The following is a 16,681-nucleotide window of genomic DNA, read 5'->3' on the forward strand; positions in this document are numbered from 1 at the left end:
TTTTAAAATCATATCCTGGATCCCAGTTACTGTCAGTGTGGAGTTTTGCATGTTCTTTCCCCCCATCTGTGTGAGTTTCCTAGGGGTTCTCCGGTTTTCTCTCACCTCCCAAAAACGTTAAATTGCTACTAAATGCAGATGAATGTGTGAATGTTCGTGTACATGGCGGCCTGCAACAGACTCGTGCTACCTCACAGGGTGGCTGAATGCACTTGGAAGAAAGAGATAACTGCCTTCTTTCATATGATTGAGCTCACCATTAGGTAGTGTTACTCTGAATGACAGGGAGAAAATAATGGCAGGGACAATTTTGCTCTCTTGCACCTCCAGCCACGTATAGCTGTAACATCTCTGGGTTTTGAACCCACAGTCTCCCAACAATAATGAATTGTAACATAATTACACAGTTAATTCTAGCTACATTCAGTTTAGCAATGTAACTATTGCTGTAAATTAGATGGCTCAGTGTGACATTAGTTAATGGAGAGGAAAGCTAATAGTATTTGATCTTTTCAGTCATTCAAGACATGCTTGCACTGGTTACATGTTCCCTCATTTTGCAAAATCATTAATACTGTATTACACTGAATTGAACAGAATTTGAGTTCAGTATAATTACCTCATTTAGGGTTGCTAACTAAGGCATATTAACTAAACTGAGAGTTTCTTTCTGCTCTGGCTCAGAGTCTTACTTATGAGAGTCTGAAATTAAGCCAGTCTATGTACACTAAATAGTCAAAAGTATGTGGACACCTGACCATCACAACCATATGTGGGTCTTTCTCAAACTGTTGCCACAGAGTTCAAAGCACACAATTGTACAGAATGTCTTTGTATGCTGTAGCATTAACATTTCCCTTCACTGGAACTAAGAGGCCTAAATCTACTCCAGAATGACAATGCCCCTGTGCATAAAGGTCCAAGAGGCCTGCACAGAGCCCAGCCCTTAACACCACTGAACACTTTGGAGATAAATTGGAACACTGAGTGTATTCCAGGCCTCCTCATCCTAGATCAGTGCCTGACCTCGCTAATGCTCGAGATAGTGGAAAGCTTTCCCAGAATAGTGTATTATAACAGCAAAGGGGGGCTACATCTGGAATGGGATGTTCAAAATACACATATGGATGTGATGGTCAGGTGTCCACATACTTTTGGCCATGTAGTGTATTCATAATTTTACAATATATAGACAAGATCAGACAAGAAGCACACCTGAGCTGCAGAGGGCACTGATTAAACGAGTTAACCTTGGCCTAATGTTGAGAGCCAGAGACTTAAATCTATACAAGTGGGTACAAACTGTACAGGAACAATTTAGAAGCATTTGTTTGAGCAGTAATTAGGAGACAGTCAGTGGTGCAGCTGGAACAACCTATATCTCCCACTGCACATGACCTGCTGCACACTGATTAAAAGAAACAAAACTGAGTTGCCAGGAACACAGGCCTAAGTTCACTCTAGCAAGAGCCACCTTAGAACATGTAATGCAATACACCTATCTCAGCCTTATTGTTACTGCTGCGAGTTTCAGCATTGCACTCATGTCTCTACTTGTAATCTCTTAATTTCCTCATGAAGTGCTTTGAGCTGAATTTTATGTATCAAAAGGTGCTTTACAAATAAAGATTATTATTCTGGACTGATCTTTAGTACTAGTTGAGAGGGAACATTCCTGGGAGCTGGGAGTGTTTAACTGTAGTGCCATTACTCTACCACTGAGACTGAGAATCTCATGGACACAAAGTGTTTTGAGCTCCTGGACACTGTAAGTATTATTCCACTTACCAGCATTGTGACAGACATGTTCCACTTTGGCTGGTTCTGTCTCCACCACTGATGCTTTTTCTTTGTCCTCTGTGTACTGATCAAAGTCACTTGTTCTGAGTGAAACCAAAGTGTGATGAACTGGCAGATGGCTTCCATTAGTTAGTATTTTATTCGTAGCTGAATCATGACAAGAATCGGCCAAGATGGAACTAATTTTCTGACTTTCTCTCCTGGATGTTGGCGTCTCTTTCAAATAACTCTGGTACTCCAGTGATCTTGAGTATTCTTCTATTTCATTCTGTCCATTTTCACATACCTTGTCACAACTGCTTTCTTTAACAACACCCCCAAACAAAACTGAATTAAATTCAAACTTCTCTGTTATTTCTCCATCTGAATTCTGATCAAATACCGTTTCTTCAGTTATTTCTGTTTTCTCTTCAAAGCTCCAAAACTGCATCTTATCAAGGTTTTCATTTGTTTTCCCAACTTCACTCTTCTGCCCACAATCATCTTCCTTAAACTGTTTTGAACAGGTGATTATGGGTAATTGCAGATTACCAAACCTCCATCTCTTCACAGGAGGGGTGTGAGTTATTGCCTCTGCTTTACAATCCTCTTCACTACAAGCCAGTAGCTGGATTTCTTCCTTACTACTGAAGGTCTGGCTACGGGTCTCTGGTAATCCCATGACAGTCTGTGGATTTCCCCTATTAACAAAGCCATTCCTGGGGAAAAGCTCTTCTCCCTGTGGATCTGGCTCTGGAGGGGTTCTGCTGGGACCTGGGATATTATTACCAGAATTAAATCCTGACAGACTGCCATCATCTCCATAATCCCTTGGCCTCCAATCACATTGTTTATCTGCTCCCCATTGATTAAATGTGTTATCTCTACTATGCAACTGCCGGAGGTCAGGCTGGCTGGGGAGCTTCATCTCTGGGGAGTGTCTGAATAATTGCCTCTCTCTCCCCTCATGAAGTCTGGGGAGAGCAAGACAGATGATGAATCATCATTTTTGCATCTACATAAAGAATCTTTAAGGACACTGCCACATTTGGATCGGTGAAAGAAATTGAGAAAAGGATGACACACAGAACCGAGAAAAAAAAGACTGGGAAACTACACTCACTGTGGCTTGGTGTTATAGCTGTGCTTCTCTACCTGGTCAGGATGAGGAGAATTTACTATGCTTTCCCTATGATAGCTGGAGCTCACATAAAGCCTATGTCATGGACACAACAGGCAGCCTTTTAACTTTATTACAAAGTATCTGGAAAATGACATTACATAGCCTTAAAATATCACAAGTGATTTTTTTTTTAAGTAGCTTGTTCAAGATCTTACATTTTAGTATGTATGTGTGGTTCCGGAGTTTTGTTGATGGTGCCCTGATTTTGGGACAGCCTGGAGGCTCTGCCAAATGAGTCTGCTACTGAACAAACAATAAAATGCAATATTCCTTTCATACAACATCAAGAACTCACAATATTTGAACATTAAAACACAATCTTCAAGACTTTGGGGATATTTCCAAACCCATTAGTGGGAAGCCAATGATCCATTAGATATCTTTACCTTATGTTGTATAAGACAGCTTTGAATTTTCTTTAGTGACAAAGGCATCATCAATTAAGTAAACACAATTAACAGCAGTGTTGGTGAATTTATGCTGAGATGGGTGTCTGGGTAATTTTAGATATTTTATTGTCTTGTGCATTATCACTATTTATCTCTTTATATACAAACATTTTCAGTTCCAAAAATAAATTTCTTTCTCAAACACAATTCCGATCTTTGCAATTTGTTACAGGATCCAATACATTTTCTCCTATATCCAACCCACTATTGCTGCTGTATGATACAGGGTATTGGATTAGTGCCATCTCTAATACTGATTATACAGAATAACCATACACAGAATTATTCCTCACTAAACCTGACTCACTGTGTGGTCTCCTGTTTATTCTGCCTGCGTACTGAGCTCTCAGTGCAGCCATGACCCTCTGGGCAGCTGCAGACAAAGGGCCTGCAGTCAGCATGCTAGAGGGGTGGCACTCCATCTCACCTACTCTTCTGTCCTTCCTCACTAACTGTCCTAAAACAAACACAGAGAAGAGAGTACTGCTCAGTTAGCGTAGGCCTTCAGACTGTATGCTTTAAGCGAAGCCGATCAGGTTTTCACTGACATACTTTTATTTTTATTTGATATAAAATAAGTAATTTGTACTGGACAAATATATAACATGCACAAAATTTTGTTTAAAACAAACACTGCCAGAATTATGTACTTTAATGCACAATGTGCATTTAAGCACATAAGAGCAAATTTCCATCTAAGATAAACTTTTTTTTTTTTTAAAACAGAATATACAGTTTAATGAAGGCTAACGGGTAACTTGAAGTTTGGCCGTCATATCAAACACACACAATTAGAAACTATGAAGTACACATACATTTTATTAACAAAGTTCCTTATTAAAGTGTCTACTTTTCCAAAATTAGATGTACAAAGAAAAACAAAGTTACTTTCTACAGACAAATGTCATTGACATTTTGTGTAGCACTGCAGTCAAAGATGTCAAAGGCAGTCCAGAATTCAGAAAAGGCACAAGATGTAGTTTTCACACAATTTGTGCTCTGAGTCAAAACTGCACCACATCACCCGTGACTTCAGCTTCAGAGCTCCTTTCCTGTAGGGTCAGAGGTACAAACTCATCCTCATCCTACTAAACACCAGCCCTGGCCTCCATCTCACGCACGATCTTGCTGAGCAGTGTGGGGTCCAGGTGAAAGTAGACATACAGTTCTCTCTCTCGTCTGAGGGTAGCACTCTGCTCTAGTCGAGCCCTTTTGGTTCTCAAGTCTCCTACAATGTCCTGCAAAAGCTTGTACAGATTCTTCTGCTTCTCTTCCAGCTCACTCAGAACAACAGACACCTCCTATATATAAAAAGGATTGAAAGAACAGATTTCTTTTAATACTGAACAATCTGCACAATATAGCTATGACACAGTGAGACACTCTTGTCAGCCCAACGGCCCATTAAGTTGCAGCACTTAGCTTCAAGAGGGTTTGGCATTTAGAGATCTTTTATTTTAGGTGAAGGTGAAGTGACTTGTGGCCAAGTATGGTGACCCATACTCGGAATTTGTGCTCTGCATTTAACCCATCCAAGTGCACACACACAGTAGTGAACACACACCCGGAGCAGTGGGCAGCCTTTTTTTTTTTTTTGCTGCGGCGCCCGGGGAGCAGTTGGGGGTTCGGTGCCTTGCTCAAGGGTCTCACCTCAGTCGTGGTATTGAGGGTGGGAGAGAGCGCTGGTCATTCACTCTCCCCACCTACAATCCCTGCCGGACCCGAGACTCGAACCCACGACCTTCAGGTTCACCTTCGGGTTGCAAGTTCGACTCTCTATCCATTAGGCCACGCCTGCCCCCAAGCGCAGAAGTGATCTTTGCGCCCCTCCCCTGTTCAGATCTGTTAATGATTGATGGTTGGGGCATCACTCAGCAGTTACATTTTGTGAATTTTTGTGAAAAACTTTTGACTAAACCAACCCAATAACTCTGATTTAGAATTTAAATGTTTAGCTTTCCAGGATGATTCTCAGCTTAGGAGCACCATGTTTTAGAATTTTTTTTTCTCTACAGACTCAAAGTAATTATAATTCCTTAGTTAAATACATTACATATACACTGCAACTATAATTAAACATTTGTAGGCAAAAACCATTTATTTCAACATCACAGACGGGAAAACGGGTGCAGGGACTGAAGTAAAACAAACAAAATATTACACCAAAAGAATTTAGTGAGAGAGGCAAATCCTAAAAAGTACACTCCTGACCCCAGAATGTAAAAGCACCACCCTACAAAAGCCATGCAATACCACCACCAGATATGCAAGCGTATAATAATCAAAATCATCTCACGCTATGAGCTCTCAGAATAAACGGCGGTGAAGATGAGGAATAGAAAGGTGTGAAGAAATCATACCTGTGCATTAGGGCAGAGCTCCTGAGCAGGTGTGGCTGTAGCACATACCTGCGGCCTCAGGAGCGGCTGCACAATATCTGAATAGGCCGAGCGCTCCAGAGCGTCGCGGTCATGCTCTAAACGCACACCACTGTAGCCCTGATCTTGAGCTGCCCTTTCCAGAGCATTGTGAACAGACACAAGCTCTTTCTGCAAGCTAGCTGCTTCAGCTTCCAACCTCCCGTATGTCGGGAGGGGATCCTTACACTCAGAGAGCTTGCCCAGCTCCAGCATCTGCAGCAGCCTGAGATACACACACAGACAACAGAGCAAAATATATGCAAAGTAATTAAATAAATCATTGAAATGATACATGTTTAAGGAAAGAGAAGTAGAGAATGAAATAAAGTTAACGTTAGATGATGTACAGTCCAAAAGGAATATGTTTAATCAACAGAACGACATTGAGCAAAGTCAGTTTCTACATTAATTTATTCATCCTCACCTGCTAAAGGCTACATCTTTAGAGCAGATGACCTGCAGTCTTGCATTAGGCCCCAGGCAGGGTGTTTGGGTCAGTTCAGGCTGGGTCAGTATGTTCCCTCTCTGAGCTGCACTCTGAGATGCCCCTTCCAGCCTGCTAATGACCTTGTCCAGCTGAGTCACAGTCCTTCTCCCCCTCCTGAGCTCAGTGTCCTGCGCCAGCCGGAGCACCTCAAACGATGCCTTCTGGCGGAGGAGCTGGTCCCTGACCTCGGTCTGCCTGGCTGTGTAATAGTTCTGCCTGGCAATCTGAAGCGCCAGGTCACCACGCACCACAGGCACGTTCAGCAGGCGAGCACTGTCACGCAGAGCAGAACGGACAGGCTCTCGCATTAGCGCATCGAGGTCAGACTGAACAGAGAGAAGTTCCGAGTGCAGAGCAGGCTCACGCCAGGAGGCCTGCAGAGAGCCCAGTGGCTAGAAAGGGGAGAGAAAGAGAGAAAGGTTAAAGATAAGACATGGAAATATATCACAGTGCAGGAAACAATAATTCTGTACTAAACATGTTTGTATACATATTTGATTTGATAGCAGTTGTGTTTATGTTAAATTCCTTTAAAAATTTAATACTCAATCAAAAAATGTATTTTATGCATTACAGTATTAACTATCGCATCAACCACAGAAGCTGAAAGGTATAAAAGCAAAGAGTAGGTTATCTTATTTTATGAAAAAAAAATTAATGTGTATGAAAGTAATAATTTCTTGTGTTATATTTAGCTACATTTCTTACACAACCAAGGTTCATGTAAAAGTCCATTCAAACCCCCTCCAACTTGTCATGTAGGAATATTTTTTATTCATCAAGCTATTCACCATGTGTGCTCACTACATAGGGTATAAAAGAAACTTCATAGTCAGGATTCAGCCACAGATGCAGTCGACTCTGATACGTGCCTTTGCAAAACTGTTATCTATTACAATACCACTTTTGGGTCACACACTTTTTTTAAATGTGTAATTAGACACTTGATATGACATTTGGCGCAAATGTTTAGGAAACTGTTTTGAGATGGTTCTACAAGTAAACCACGAAGAATCAAACATCCAAATGTATTTTTTTTTTAAACCCTGTACTTGTATATACCTGTGTTTGGCAGCTAAGCTGCTCGGTGAGCCAGTTTTTCAGTGCTTGGTCTCCACGCTCCTCTGCTTGCTCCTTCAGCAACTGGTGCTGCGCTACAATGTGAGCCCACTGCAGCTGAGCCATCTCCTTCCTCCTGCTCTCCACAAGCTTCGCATCATCCTCTTCCTCACTCGCACTGCAGCAGCTCAGCTCTGTCAGCTGGAAGCGTTTGGAGGTTGAGGTCTCTACCATGTCTGAGATGCCCTGGAAGAACTGACGCTGGGTGTAGGTGGCCAAGGCTTTAGTGTTTTGCTCCTCCTGGTGGAGGTAGGGTTCCAGAGGAAGCTGGGACAGCAGCGCTGATTGAGGAGTAGGAGGTGCAGTGATTTCATTATTTTTTTTCATTATCAAGTCCTCAGTATGGAAGAAACCAGCAAACTTCTGGGTCTCCTTCACGAGAACTTCTAAGGCAGCATTTGCGGCTGCATTTTCAACTGCAAGAGCAGAACTGGCATCTTTCATTGCGCTGCTACCTTCCTGGAGTAGTCCAAGAGCTGCAGAAGAGTCAGCACCCCGGCTGGCAGCCAACACCTGCAGCTTTTTAAGTCTTCGCAACTTCAGCTGTTTCTCTTTCCGTAGGGCCTGAAGTTCAGCCTCTAAATCTTCTACTGCAACATCCTCTTCCCCACAAAGTGAGGACAGCGACCCACCCACATCAGTTGGTCCGCATGTTTTTAACAGATCCCCGAGTGTCGCTTCATCTAAGATGGGCTTCCCAGACTCACGTAGCACCTGAAACGCCTGCACTTCTTCTGGCGTGAGGGCATTGTTGCGGTTCAGACGGTGGCAGAAGACGCGCAAAAGATGCAGGTTGTCTGGAGCAGTGTCAAACAACCAATCAAATTCTGAACTTTTGAGTGCAGATACATTTGGATAACCCAACCGTGACAGTGCCTCAATGAACCTCTCCCCATCAAGCATGATTGTTTGAAAGTGGAGTCCCCAAACAAGCTTAAACTTTTTTCCTGCAGTAAATTATGAGATGAAAATCAGATGTCTTTAAGCTACTAACCAAAGAAAATACTAAGTACTAGAGAGAGATGCATTACATAAAGGATTTACAAAACCAGCCGTAAGTAGACATTAAAATGCACATGAAAATTTACAGAGCATGAAATAAATGCAATAGGATGGGTGGGTTGTATGGAAACATCCATCTGGTGTTAATTGGCCTTTGATATAATGGTTGACTCCAAATATTGAAATGTTTCGTCCACTGTCACGACCTACAAAAATGTTGAAAAACATTAATGGAGAGCAAAAGATAAGTAGAAGAGTGAGGTCATGCATGTTAGGGAAAAAAAAAGTTACAGAAAAATGTATTTACTGCTACAGTAAAAAATGCTGTGGAATGACAAACACAATTTTCATCATTATTATTACACAAAAACAGCCATTTTGGGCATAATAAGATTAGAAAATATTCACATGCATATGTTAATAACATACTGTATTTCTTAATCATTCAAGAGCTCACATGCTTGTGCTTGTGCGGCTGAAATTGAGCTGAACATCCCTGATTTAAAGGGAACAGAGTAAGTGAGGTGTGAATGTACATGTAGAGATCACTGTTGTGTACACCGATCAACTATAACATTAAAACCATCTGCCTAATATCGTGTAGGTCCCCCTTGTGCCACCAAAACAGCTCTGACCCGTTGAGGCATGGACTCCACAAGACCTCTGAAGGTGTGCTGTGGTATCTGGCACCAAGATGTTAGCAGCTGATCCTTTAACTCCTGTAAGTTGCGAGGTGGAACCTCCATGGATCGGACTTGTTTGTCCAGCACACCCCACAGATGCTCAACTGGATTGAGATCTGGAGAATTTGGAGGCCAAGCCAACACCTTGAACTCTTCATCATGTTCCTCAAACCATTCCTGAACAATTTTTTCAGTGTGGCAGGGCGCATTATCCTGCTGGAAGAGGCCAGTGTGATTAGGGAATAGGGAATGAAGGGGTCTTTAGATTCAAGATTCAATTCAAAGATTCAAGATTCAAAGAACTTTATTAATCCCAGGGGGAAATTGCTTATGTAAGTGGTGTGTGTCAAAGTAACATTCACATCACACTGCCTCTGCCGGCTTTCCTTCTTCCCGTAGTGCATCCCGGTGCCGTCTCTTCCCCAGGTAAGCGATGCACGCACCCGGCCATCTTCATGATGTAAAGGAAAACATGGTTCATCAGACCAGACCACCTTCTTCCATTGCTCCCTGGTCCAGTTCTGATGCTCACGTGCCCATTGTATGCACTTTTGCCAGTGGACAGGGGGTCAGCATGGGCACTCTGACAGGTCTGCAGCTATGCAGCCCCACATGCAGCAAGCTGTGATGCACTGTGTGTTCTGACACCTTTATATCACAGCCAGCATTAACTTTTTCAGCAATTTGTGCAACAATAGCTCTTCTGTGGGATCGGACCAGACAGGCTAGCCTTCACTCCCCAAGTGCATCCATGAGCCCCGTCGCCAGTTCACCGGTTGTCCTTCCTTGGATCACTTTTGGTAGGTACTAACCACTGCATATTGGGAACACCCCACAAGACCTGCCGTTTTGGAGATGCTCTGACCCAGTCATGTAGCCATCACAATCTGGACCCGTCAGTGCTTTTAATGTTATGGCTGATCGGTGTATGTAGATAATTGAGTAGTGAGTTTATTTGGTGTATATAGAAATCTATACCACTATAATGGTCTAGTGACCTTTTTTTCTGTCGACATCAGGCTTCAGAAGACGTCCACAACTCACAATACATGGTATTGTTATAACTGTTATCTCCTATTCCCAATAATCTCTTGTCAGAAAAAGACCGGTACGAATAAAAGGGACTCAGATGGGTTAAGGTGCCTTCCAAGTCCTCTGTCCTGAAATGTTTCTCGTGGTGCAAAACGTCAGCGCTGATGCCAGAGACTCCTCCCATAAATGTCACATAAACGTCTCCTTACAGAAAACTTCACCAGAGCAACGTTTATACGTTTTTGTTGTTAAATAACTACAAATCTGTTTATTGTTAGCCTTACATTATGTGATGCATCCGGCATACATGTCCCTATTAATTAACTATTACTATAGAAACACAACATATTAGAAGCAGCGCACTAATTTAAAACAAAACAAACAAACAAAAAAAACTGTGATTTGGATTACAGCAAACTACTGTTAGAGCTGCTGTTATAGAATATTAATCAACACTTTATGGTACTTTGCGGTATAATAACCAATAACTCAAATTAATTTTATATAAGTCGGCTAAGTTAGACGTTAACTACAGACTGAACGCTTGTTATCTCTGTCAGCAGAGAGCGTCGGATGCTGAGTGAAAAAAGCGACAGTTGAAACTGAAGAGAGATGGCGTTAGCTTGCTAATCAGCGACAACACTGGGAACATTATTTATAAAGCTAGGAAACAGTTAGCTCGAGCTAGCTAACTAGTTAGCGCATTAAAGTCAAGAAAGCAGTGAACTAATTAACACTAGCTGGCTAAAATATATATTTTTTAATTCTTACCTGTTAATAAAGCACTAATTCTGGTTCGCTTGTTCTCGTTTGTTCGTCTCGCGAACAGTTAGCTGTGTGGCTAATCTCTCAGAGAGGAGTGTCCGCGTCTCGCGAAGCCCCATTCAAAACTACAGAAAGGGCGCGCGCGTGTCTACGTCATTTCTTGTGGGTGGGGTGAGCTGTCCTCGTTAATTAATATTAAATATCAAATAAATATTAAATCATACCGAAAATTTTCTGTTTAATCTTTGCGGAATTAAAACACCCAAATAGGCGTTTTAAGTGGTATTGCCACTTTAAAAATGTTTTAATTCATTATTTTAAGTTTTTTAGATTCATTTTTTTTTTACATGGTTACGTTGCTAAGTCAGATATGATTGGTTGGCACCTTTCTGTCAGCCAATCAGAATCCAAGTAATGTAACGTAAGCCTAGGGGGGGGAAAAAAAGGATAAAGCCAAGAGCCCGCTCCCTCAAACACAGAGCAGGGCTGTTTCACTGGCGAGGAGCTGCACGAACAGCTATAGCAGGTACACTGCAAGTAAACGAGACAACGTACCTAACCAGCGTATGAGTAGTAGGTGCACTTTTTAAGCAGCGTTTTTTCAAGCAGATACGATTGGTATAAAGAATGCTGGCATGGAAATAGCTTTAACTTTCGTTGGCTTATGTTTGGGTTATATAACTGTATTGTTAGCTTGCTGTTCGATTCCAGACATTTTGGAGTCGACTCCGACTCTGAATCACATGAACTCTCTGGAGTCGATTCCAGGAAATAAATGTCTTGATTCTCCAAAGAATACTGCCAGACCATGCCATGCACGAATCGAAAATTAAAATCTGAAGTAAGAAAAGAGCTAAAAAAAAAAATAATATTTTGCTCTTTAATAACATTGAGCCTAACACTGAGATTTGCTGCACCTTTCAGGATTAAACCTTACCACATTATTGGCTTTTGAAGTGAAATGAAGTGACTTGTGGCCAAGTATGGTGACCCATACTCAGAATTTGTGCTCTGCATTTAACCCATCCAAGTACACACAAACACACACAGCAGCAGACAGCCTTTTTTTGCTGCGGCGCCCGGGGAGCAGTTTGTGGGTTCGGTGCCTTGCTCAGGGGTCTCACCTCAGTCGTGGTATTGAGGGTGGGAGAGAGCGCTGGTCATTCACTCCCCCCACCTACAATCCCTGCTGGACTCGAGACTCAAACCCACAACCTTCAGGTTCACCTTTGGGTTGCAAGTCCAACTCTCTATCCATTAGGCCACGACTGTCCCCAGGGGACATCAAAGGTGCAATTATGAAAATGTGCAAATAGCTCAGATTCCTATCAATATACACGCAGTAAATTTTTTTTCTGTCTGCATTCTGCATTGCCAGAGGCTTAGCTAGGTATGCAGTAGTAGGTATGCACTGTTCATTATCTACCCCAGTTGCCTCAAGCAAAGGGCCATGGTCAAAGCCAAGACGTGGATCCTCAAGCAGCACTTTGAGGGTTTTCCTAAAGACCATGACTTTGAGCTGAAGCTGGAGCAGCTGCCTGAGCCCAAAGATGGAGGTCAGTGCATGAAAACTACATTTCACTTTCTGTCTGCTGGATGTATATCTTCTTTTCATTCATTGTGGATAATTGTTGCAGAAGTACTTGTGGAAGCAGTGTTCCTAAGCGTGGATCCCTATATGCGGTAAGCATCCATCTGTCTGTTCTTAGGACTGATTTGAGGTCAGTGTAAAGTGTGGCTTTCATTAACGTGGGGACATTTTGAGGTAAATAAACATGTATGTAAATACTATGCATTGTCTTTCATAGTTTATGCTTTTCAAACTGAGTTTTGAAATCTAGTAGTTATATTTCTGATTAAATTCTGTTCTTTGTTTGAGGCCTGCAACTAGACTCTGGATGATATTGACACATTTGTTTATATCTATTCATGTTCCCGTGAGCTACTTTTCTTTTTTTTTTTTTTTTTTTTTTTTTTTTTACTGTTTTAGTGATGGTGCATTATTGCTAGTTATACCACTGAAAACACATATCCCTTATTCTGTTAGAGATATTAATATTTTCTTAAGAAAGCTGTTGTATTGATTGTCATTTTATTTTCAGGCCATTTAGTTGTGTACGAATGCACCCAGGAGATGTGATGATCGGAACTCAGGTGGCCAAGTAAGAAAGGCAAACTCTGTCCTTCAGTATACATTACGGAATCAGTTTCTGTCTTTACTGCAGAGTTTTGCTACTGTTCTTAAGTTACCTTACTGTTATGTAAATTCAGACATTTATGCTCATTCCTTGACTTTACATGATTTCTCCTCAGAGTAATTCGGAGTAAAAACCCAGCTTTTCCTGAGGGCAGTCATGTGGTTGGTCGATGTGGATGGAGGACACACACGGTATCCGATGGAACCGGTTTCATCCGGATCCTGAGTGACTGGCCTCAGGATGTTCCTCTTTCTCTTGCACTTGGAGGCATCGGCATGCCAGGGTACAAATTCATAACCTGATCCTTGATAATCAACTGGAAGATAAAATAGTGCTAAATAACAAAGGATAAAGGCAGAAGCATAAACTTAGAAGAAATTACTTGCATGCATTAAAATGTTTGCATCTGTTTTAATGCCATCAGCTGTGCCTGTGATGGCCTAAATTCGATTTGAGATACTCTCTTCCAGTTGAGACAGATGTGTGCTGTGAGTTTTCAATCATGTCTCATTTTTGGAAAACAAATGTTTTATATTATGATGCTGGCTTCTTTAATAAAAACAATTAAAAAAAAAAAGCTGAAAGTCTTTGGATGATGGGCAGCTTTGCGGGTTGCTGTGAAACACAGGATCAACATGGAAAAACAGCCAATTAAAAGTATGCTTAAGAATCATCATGAATGCAATTGAATGGTTTCCAGGGAAGCTTGTATGCATTTTAGCCAAGCCCGTGGATGTTTTTGTACTCCCTGATGCTGCTCTTTCTGGTTTGCTGGGCTTGCTGCATTTAGCATGGCATGTATTTAATTTCACATTTAAAAAGCTCACTACAATCCATTGGTCTTTTAACTATTTTGTAATGTTAATAAATAAGATCACTTGAACCCTTGTTTTTTCTTGCCACAGCCTGACTGCTCTATATGGTTTAGAAGAGGTGTTGGCCATCAAACCGGGAGAGACGCTCCTGGTGAACGCGGCGGCTGGGGCTGTGGGGAGCGTCGTGGGTCAGATCGCTAAACTGAAAGGCTGTAAGGTGGTGGGTTCAGCTGGGAGTGATGCTAAAGTGGCCTATCTGAAAGAGCTGGGTTTCGACTATGCCTTCAACTACAAAACTGTGCCATCTCTGGAGGAAGCTCTAAAACAGGCCTCACCAGAGGGATATGAGTGCTACTTTGAGAATGTAAGGAAATGGTTTTAGTTCTTTCAGAAGCAATCTGGTGCAGTTTTCCGATTTCCACTTGGTTTGTTGATACCCTAAAGGACAATTTAAATGTTTTTTAACAGGTTGGTGGACATTTCTCCAGTGTTGCTCTCTCACAGATGAAGCAGTTTGGGAGGATTGCTGTTTGTGGAGGAATTTCCCTTTACAACGATAAAGAACCTCAAACAGGTGTGTCTACATTACATGCCAAACCTCGATCTGATCTACCTATTTAAATATTTGAGTTCAGGTATAATGTAAATTTATACAATTGGAAGTTGTTTACAGAAAAAAAAGTACATCTTTAAAAAAACAAAAAAAGGCCTAGCTCATGATATGGTAATTAGGCAATTGTAAGACACAACGTATTTGTCTTACTCTAAAATGTATGCTACCACGTCCTCAGTCTTTTATCCACTGGCATGTCTCATGGCACGATATAGGGTGCAGCCATTTCGTATTGTTGTCTGAATTCTCAGTGGACAAATTACATTCCCAGGATAGTGCAGTATTATTACCTATAGTGCACCTTAATCCCAGTGTGCAACTGATGTACACTGCTTGTGCTTCTTATTGTATATTTATGGTTTTGTGTTGATAGGTTATTTGTAACATTCAGATTGTTTATCTAACATGAAGCCACAAAGTCTTTCTGGAGTAGTTGTAGAAGAGCATTGTCTGAATTCAGTTTTCTGTCTCCTTCACCCCAGTATAGTGTTCTATATAGAACAGTAAATAGTGAACAAGCGAGGGAGTGATTTCAGACACAGTGTGAGTCTCGGTACTCATTATTAGGATTTAAGAGTGGCCAATCAATTTTTGAATGCAAAAATGCAGTTATTTTCTTTATTAAATTGCTAAACATTTTATGTCTATGGTAAATGTCTGAGTATGTTGTTGTTCTTTCAGCTGCTCCCGTTAGGGGTCGCTACAGCAGATCATTGGTCTGCATGTTTGATTTGGCACAGTTTTTACGCCGGATGCCCTTCCTGATGCAACCCTGTACCAATTATTATTATTATTTTTTTTTTGGGACCACATATGGCAAAAGTATGTGGACACCTGGGCTTGGGACCGACACTGGGATTGCACTGTCGTGTGCAACCCCAGTGCCTGGGGTCAGTTCCCTGGCCAGGAAACGAACCCGAGTCGTGGGGGTGAGAGCACCGTGGCCTAACCACTAGCCCTCCAGGGACCACATACACTATATGGCAAAAGTATGTGGACACCTGACCATCACACTGACCATATATGCCCATTCCAAAACCATGGGCAGAAAACAGAGTTGGTCCCCCTTTGTGGATATAACAGCCTCCACTCTTCTGGGATGGATTTCCACTATATTTTGGTCCAGGATTTGTGCCCATTCAGCCAGAAGAGCATTAGTCAAGCACTCACTGAATTGAGGTGAAGTGAGGAGGACTGGGATGTAGTTGGCATTCCAGTTTACGCCAAAGGTGTTCAGTAGGGTTGAGGTCAGGGTTCTGTGTAGGCCACTTGAGTTCTTCCACTCCAACCTTGGCACACCATGTCCTAGAACAGGTTTGGTCCTCTTAGTTCCAGTGAAGGGTGTAATGCTGCAGCACACAATTGTGTGCTTCCAGGTTTTTGGCAACAATTTGGGGAAGAACCACAAATGGGTGTGATGGTCAGGTGTACACTTACACTATGGCACATATGGCAAAAGTATGATAATGGTGAAGTAAGTGTGTGTGTGTGTGTGTGTGTGTGTGTGTGTGTGTGTGTGTGTGTGTGTGTGTGTGTGTGTGTGTGTGTGTGACAGGTCCTTATCCACACCTGCCTATGATCTTTAAGGAGTTGCGGATGGAGGGCTTCCTGGTGGGGAGATGGGAGCATAAGAATGAGGAGTCTCTGAGAAGGCTGTTGACTTGGCTACAGGAGGCAAGTAGTAGCTTCTTCTAAATCTCTTAAGTTGTGTCATTGAAAGCATCCTGGTTAGCTAATATAAAGTCTTGGAATTCAACTTTAATTGGATTATTCACATGTTTTGTGGACTGGCTGTTTTTGGTTTTTTTTTTTTCTTCTGCAGGGAAAGCTGAAGTGTAGAGAGCATGTGACTGTTGGTTTTGAGAACATGCCAGCTGCCTTCATGGGGATGCTGCAGGGAGAAAACATCGGGAAAGCCATCGTTAAAGTCTGAAGGTTTTTCTTCCAGCTCAGTATTGCCAAACTGTCAAACAGTCCCCTGCAACACATTTAATAAAGCCTTTTTGTAGAGGACTTTTCTTTTGGTTTATAGTAGAGAATGTGATGCTGCTACAGTTTCTTGGAAAGCACATTTTAAAGGTATAGGCAAAGATTTTGGCAGAATTTGGTTAGCTTAGCTCAAAATCCAAACAAACA

General features: G+C 41.9%; 3 protein-coding genes across 8 annotated transcripts in view; 1 reads left to right on the forward strand and 2 right to left on the reverse strand.

Moving 5' to 3' along the window:
* Positions 1 to 3,833, reverse strand: part of poln (polymerase (DNA directed) nu) — a 53,960-nt gene extending 50,127 nt beyond the window's left edge. The window contains exons 1-4 of the mRNA XM_053233432.1: positions 3,719 to 3,833; positions 3,118 to 3,205; positions 2,903 to 2,995; positions 1,789 to 2,753 (exon numbers count right to left, since the gene is read on the reverse strand). Coding sequence (XP_053089407.1) covers positions 1,789 to 2,753; positions 2,903 to 2,995; positions 3,118 to 3,205; positions 3,719 to 3,833 — 1,261 coding nt within the window. The remainder of the gene's footprint in view (positions 1 to 1,788; positions 2,754 to 2,902; positions 2,996 to 3,117; positions 3,206 to 3,718) is intronic.
* Positions 3,834 to 4,212: 379 nt separating this feature from the next.
* Positions 4,213 to 11,075, reverse strand: haus3 (HAUS augmin-like complex, subunit 3). 3 transcript variants are annotated; one of them, XM_034303224.2, is made up of 5 exons: positions 10,926 to 11,075; positions 7,381 to 8,645; positions 6,256 to 6,710; positions 5,820 to 6,054; positions 4,213 to 4,712 (listed from the first exon to the last, which is right to left on the reverse strand). In XM_034303224.2, the coding sequence occupies exons 2-5, from the start codon at positions 8,338 to 8,340 to the stop codon at positions 4,500 to 4,502; spliced, it is 1,863 nt and encodes a 620-aa protein (XP_034159115.2). In that variant the 5' UTR covers positions 8,341 to 8,645; positions 10,926 to 11,075; the 3' UTR covers positions 4,213 to 4,499. The 3 variants fall into 3 exon arrangements, with proteins under 3 accessions (XP_034159115.2, XP_026792560.3, XP_026792559.3); XM_026936759.3 differs by having other exon boundaries at positions 5,772 to 6,054; positions 10,926 to 11,074; XM_026936758.3 differs by having other exon boundaries at positions 5,772 to 6,054; positions 7,381 to 8,384; positions 10,926 to 11,073.
* Positions 11,076 to 11,371: 296 nt separating this feature from the next.
* Positions 11,372 to 16,558, forward strand: ptgr1.1 (prostaglandin reductase 1, tandem duplicate 1). 4 transcript variants are annotated; one of them, XM_026936790.3, is made up of 9 exons: positions 11,372 to 11,445; positions 12,351 to 12,475; positions 12,557 to 12,602; positions 13,022 to 13,081; positions 13,233 to 13,400; positions 14,023 to 14,296; positions 14,401 to 14,506; positions 16,101 to 16,219; positions 16,368 to 16,558. In XM_026936790.3, exons 2-9 carry the CDS (start codon positions 12,370 to 12,372, stop codon positions 16,476 to 16,478), a joined length of 990 nt encoding a protein of 329 aa, XP_026792591.1. In that variant the 5' UTR covers positions 11,372 to 11,445; positions 12,351 to 12,369; the 3' UTR covers positions 16,479 to 16,558. The 4 variants fall into 4 exon arrangements, with proteins under 4 accessions (XP_026792591.1, XP_053089776.1, XP_026792592.1 ...); XM_026936791.3 differs by having other exon boundaries at positions 11,380 to 11,492; XM_053233801.1 differs by having other exon boundaries at positions 12,351 to 12,602.
* Positions 16,559 to 16,681: the final 123 nt, after the last annotated feature.

Source organism: Pangasianodon hypophthalmus, chromosome 4 (assembly GCF_027358585.1).
Source record: "Pangasianodon hypophthalmus isolate fPanHyp1 chromosome 4, fPanHyp1.pri, whole genome shotgun sequence".
In the NCBI taxonomy this organism is placed as follows: Eukaryota; Metazoa; Chordata; class Actinopteri; order Siluriformes; family Pangasiidae; genus Pangasianodon; species Pangasianodon hypophthalmus.